Source organism: Oryzias melastigma, linkage group LG22, assembly GCF_002922805.2.
Source record: "Oryzias melastigma strain HK-1 linkage group LG22, ASM292280v2, whole genome shotgun sequence".
Classification (NCBI taxonomy): Eukaryota; Metazoa; Chordata; class Actinopteri; order Beloniformes; family Adrianichthyidae; genus Oryzias; species Oryzias melastigma.
The window spans coordinates 12,797,672-12,803,157 of NC_050533.1; the positions used below are offsets into that span (position 1 = coordinate 12,797,672).

At 35.9% G+C, this 5,486-nt stretch overlaps 1 protein-coding gene across 1 annotated transcript in view; it reads right to left on the reverse strand.

Annotated features, from left to right (window-relative positions):
* disp2 (dispatched homolog 2 (Drosophila)) overlaps positions 1 to 2,965 on the reverse strand; it is a 19,303-nt gene extending 16,338 nt beyond the window's left edge. Inside the window, exon 1 of the mRNA XM_024285574.2 lies at positions 2,564 to 2,965. Within this exon, the coding sequence (XP_024141342.1) occupies positions 2,564 to 2,661 (98 nt within the window). The 5' untranslated portion in view covers positions 2,662 to 2,965. The remainder of the gene's footprint in view (positions 1 to 2,563) is intronic.
* Between the last annotated feature and the right edge of the window lie 2,521 nt (positions 2,966 to 5,486).

Here is a 5,486-nt window from a genome sequence, read left to right on the forward strand (position 1 = left end):
TGATGGTCTGTACCACGCCTTCTGCTTCCTGAAGAAGAGCAACTACAGGTAACAAAGAAAATGTCTGCAGAATCCGACCCTTCCGTGTTCATGTGTTCACTCCTTTTATTGTTTTATTTTTTAGTTGAAAACCCACATCTAACAGATTTAGAGGAGGAGTCCATCCAAGAAGATGATCAGTTTACCATCACAACACAGAGGCAGAGATCAATACATTATTCAAAAGCATCAAATCCCCAAAGTTGTTTCTCCAACTGTTAGAGGAAACTATGAATATTAATAAACTAATGTTGTGCATCTAAATCTGCAGCGTTCCGGAAACCACGAGAAAAAGCTTCTCCATAATTGCAGCAACTGTTTGTTTTCCTGCAGCGCTCCTGATTCAGCCATCATTTCTGCCGCGTTGCCATGGCAGCAGGAGTAAACAGAGCTGAAGCTACTGGAGATTAATGGAGCTGACGAGCAATGTTTTGCAGTTGTGTTGCGACATAACAAATAAATAATGTATTTCAGAGCCGGAAAGTCAGAAGGACCAAATAATTTAAGATCACTGAATTATAGATTCATCTGAGGAGGTTTAGGATTTGACTCATCACTTATGGAGTCTCCAAACAATGAGATCCTCTGACTATATATACATTATTCAGAATTTGTTTTAAATAAAATGAAAAGAACTCTAAAAAAACAGTGGCCCCTAAAACCATCTGATTTGGCCCCCAAACTGGAATAAATGTAATTGATGATCCTCATTAATGTTTTATTTTCTCTTTAATTCTGGCGCACTATAAATACTTTGACCTTTGTGTGGTGTTGGAAGACTTGTTGTTTTTCTCACGTTCACGTAGGTTTTGCTCGATTTGTTCAATATTTCCAACACCACATGAATGCAGCTTTTCTTCCCTGAAACCCATCGCACTAAAATGAGAACAAAAGTTTCTAAATAAAATCTGTTCTGTTTTAAAGTATATCAAGTCATTTTCAATCAAAATTACAGAATGTTTTTGTCCAGATTCCATTATATATTTTTTTCTTTTATAAGGACGAATTACCGAAAAAAAAAAAAACTCCACTCATCTGCTACTGTTCTGACCCCTTCTGTCAAATTTTAGAACCTTTTGTGGCCCACAAGTCAAAAAGTTTTCCCACCTCTATCTTCGGGACTTTGGAGAAGATACTAAAATGCTGTATAAGTATTCCAAAGAACAATCCACAGATTGAAAAAAAATGATTTCCAGACCTATAAAATTAAATAACTTATATAAGTTCGCTTCGATTTTGATAGATTTGTGTGATTTGTTTTTCTTATATTCCCTATAATTTGTTCTTGAAACAAACCAAATCAATCAATCAGTCAAAGAGTGGGTTACTTTATTCACCCAAAATTTGCAATAAAAACCTTACAAATGTACAAAGTTGGGACCAGAAAATGAATGAATTAAAGGACAAACACAAACAGAATCCACACTAACTTAACAAGTAACCAACTCATTGGGAGGCTTATAGCTGCTGACCAAACCATTGACACAAACGAGGAGGGGAGCCCACACAACACACTCTATAAAAAATTAAATCAGTTTTAATAGAGCTCGTGTTTACTCAAAATAAAAGTCATGAATAATTTACTTTAGGTTGCTTAGTTTATAAACAAAAGCTTAAATTAACCGTCCCAGTTCCCCCTCTTCCTGTCTCTGGTAGACGGGTCAGCTTCAGCAGAAAGAATCTCTTTGGACCAGGAAGTAACTTAACATGTGTGGTGGTGGATGCTGCCATTACAACCATTTACCAAAATAATCCAGCTAAATATTAAAATATTATTTTTTTAAGTAAAGATATATATCATGAGAGAAAACACCCTAGTAAAATACAGTTTGAATCTTAAAAGATTTAAACCTGAAAGCTCTCAAAGGTGCAAAGTGAGCATCACAAATTAAAATACTTTTGATTAATTTGTGATAATTTATTCCTGAATTTATTATATTTTATTTTAAATGACAGTGTGCAGTGATGGTCACACAGGGACTTTTAAAGACTAAACATGATAAATGCTTGTTTGAAATTGAAATAAAAAAGATTTTCCACTTTCTACTTAAAGAAATAAAGGATGCACTCCGGGCGCTCAAAGGCAAAAGGAAGCCTGGTTTTATGCTAAAGGCCTGTGGGACTGTGAATATATTTCCCGGCGCTGGTGTCGGGCTGTCAGTGAAGTACAAAGTGAGTGTCAGGCTGACAACACAGAGGATGACACTTTGCAGATTCAGGATTGGTGTGTGTGGTTTTTCATTTTCACTACTGTGCAGTAGCATCACTTCCTCGTGGATTTCTACATAAAAATCATCAAAAAAAGAAAAAAATCAAATAAATATTGCAATCTGACACAATATTTTAGCACCTTTTCACTTTATGTAAAATGTAAAATATTAACAAAGATAAAATATTTTTTTAAAAATACTAGAAGATGTTGAGATCATTAATTCTAGATGATAAAATGCATTTTTATATATTAATTTTTGCATATTAGGAGAAATATTTGTGGGAAATCATAATTAAAAAAACAGCAGCCCACCTCTGGCCAGCCTGAACGTCCCTGTCATCCACAGGAGACTCATCCGTCACTATCGCGTCCGTGCTCTCTCCAATCTTCGAGCTGTCATCCATCTCCATCCGGATTAAGATTACAAATATTCCCTAAAAATCGATCGGGACGAAGGCAGAGCTGATTTACTGATGGAGGAGATCCAGAGGCTCGTTTCTGGAGGCTGCTGCTACTACACGGAGCAGCAGGAGCGCTGCTGGGCGGGGCTGGAGCTGCGTCCAGCTGCGCGCTGATTGGCTGAGGTGGGATGACGCAGCAGGGGGGGATGCTGCGCAGGTTCTGCGTCCGCGAGCCCTTTGGCACGCGCTCCAAGAGTGACCCTTTGATTTTCTTGAAAATGTAAGCAATTATGTGAACTGTAGGGCTTGAAATTCCCCGAAAATGTGTTAAATAAAAATATTACATTTATTTTTTAATATTTTACATCTAAGAATGTGTAAAAAAAATAAACTAATAACTGTAAAAACGTTATTTTTTTATAGTAAACAAAGACTTAAACATGCTAATTTTAACAGGATTGGGAAAAAACGACAGGAAAATTTAGCTTTTTAATTTTTATGAATCTAAAATGACTAAAAATATTGTGACCAGAAGATGGAAACCTGAGTTTTTCAATTATAGGATTACAAACACTTAACACGTTTTAGACATTATCCAAAAGACAAAATTTGTTTGTATTCTTTGGATTTTGCACAATTTCAATGAAAACTTAAATGGGATTGACCAATTTGCTCATATATATTTGTTTCTAATAACCTAGTGCTATAAATATCAAGTTATGCATGGGCCATCTGGTTCCGTACTATTTCTCAACTGTAGCTAGGATAGGCTCCAGTAACCCTGTGACCTCAAAATGTATTAATTAAGCTGAAGTGGGTTTGGAATACAGATGGATGGACAACTGAAAGGATTTAACCCCCTGTGTAATATACTTTATATAAATCGTAAAATATGCTACATTTTCATGTAAAAATAGACTTTTTAATGTGTATGTAAATAGAAAAATGTCAAACAGGAAATTTTATATTTCCTCATTCAATTTTTGAAGTAAAGTTAACTCCTGTTATTTATTTCCTGCATAGTTTTGACTTGAGTTTAGGTTTTGTGTTTTACAAATAGCACTTCAAAAACATGATAAAAATTGTGTTTTTAACATATTCTTGTGACATTTTCTGTTGATGCAGGTCAGAACATATTTAAAGAAAACTTTTTCATACTTTTTATTCAAATTTTTGTAAATCAGGAGCAGACTGTTGGAAAAAGATTGTATTTGTTGATGTTAAAAACACGCTGGCCGGGTCACAAGCTCCTTGCTCTGCTCCATTGCATCCACTTGCAGACAAATAGATCCATGAACTTCTTTGATTTTCTCATCTGACCTGGAAAGTGGTTCAGAACCGTCAGAACACATAAACAGGGAGCTTTCAGCAACAGCTAAAAACTCCCTAATCATAATAAAAAAAAAACAATGACACTTTAAAATAGAATGATAGTAGTGGGATTTTAATGTTTTCCAGATATTTTTAATGTTGTTGTTTGACTTAGAAATACATTTGTGAAGGTTTAATATAGCTAAAATGTTGATTACAAAACTAACAAACTCCAACACATTCAAAGCACTGGTGAGTCCATCTTTTCCACCTGCAGTTGATGAAGTCTCAGATGTTTTTAAAGAGTCGACCAAAAGCGGCTCGTCGTTGGTTGACATGGAGTTTTCTGAGCAGCCTGTGAGGCAGCTGATAAAGCTAATGCTTTGTTGACTTCAAACACTGATTAACTTACACCGTTTGGCTGCTTGGGTTGCCACACACACACACACACAATGTGGGGAAGATACAAATCCACACACACAAACCCCCAGCCTGACAGGCTGGATACCAGACTTACACATAATGAGAAGCTGAGGAGAGGGCTCGGCTTGTGGCTGGTGCACGGAGGTGGCAGCCATGGTAATTTCCTGTGGCAGATTTCTGCCTGTGAACGGTGACGGGGGAAGAAAAGGCTTCATTACCGCTGCAGAGCCGCTTCAAGATGTGGCACAAAAATAGTCGGCTGCCCGGAGAGACATGAGGAGGACGCTGTGCAGGAAGCAAACAACAATAAAGGAAGAAAACTGTCTGCCAATGAGCGTCAAACAGAGACAGCAACAACATCAAATTCAGGTATAATAGTGTAAAACAAGATGCAAAAAATAATGTTTGGTAAAAGTGTCAGAAATGCAAAACCAACACTTTCAAAACTGAATGAGCTTCACTTTTTTTATTTGTATGTATTTAACAGTTAAATCAAGCTCTTAAAACACTTGGGTCATTTGGGGACATCTCTGGTGCATAGGTAGAGTGGTTAACCTCCGATCAGAAGATCACAGGTTTGAATCCCAAACATTTGTTAAAGTGTCTTTGGACAAAACACTGAACCCCACATTACCCCTGATGATTATAGGTAGTGCTCAGCATCAGAGACACCATCAGTGTGTAAATGTGTGTACATAGACACATTTTCTGTAACTATAAAAGGTAGTAAAGTACTATATAAGTATTTGACATTTTATTTCTTTTACCCAATTCTTAAATTATTCATGTTCAGATACATTTTTTGGATCATTTTTGGAACTATCTTAATTTTTAGAGGTATGGTGGTTTCATTTTAACCCAATTTATGCTTTTCTTCCTGAATAAAACAAACCAGTAAAACGTTTGTCCCTTTTAACCTCAGAGATGGGTCACAACATCCCAACTTAGGTTATTTTTGGAGTTTTCATTGTCCATAAAGTTGCAGTTCAACTGTTTTTTTTAAGTTATAAAAAAAATTATTTATCTATAATTCTTTGCATATATTTATGACATAAAATCTCCTGATTGTTTAATCTCTGTCATACTCTGTAAACTACATG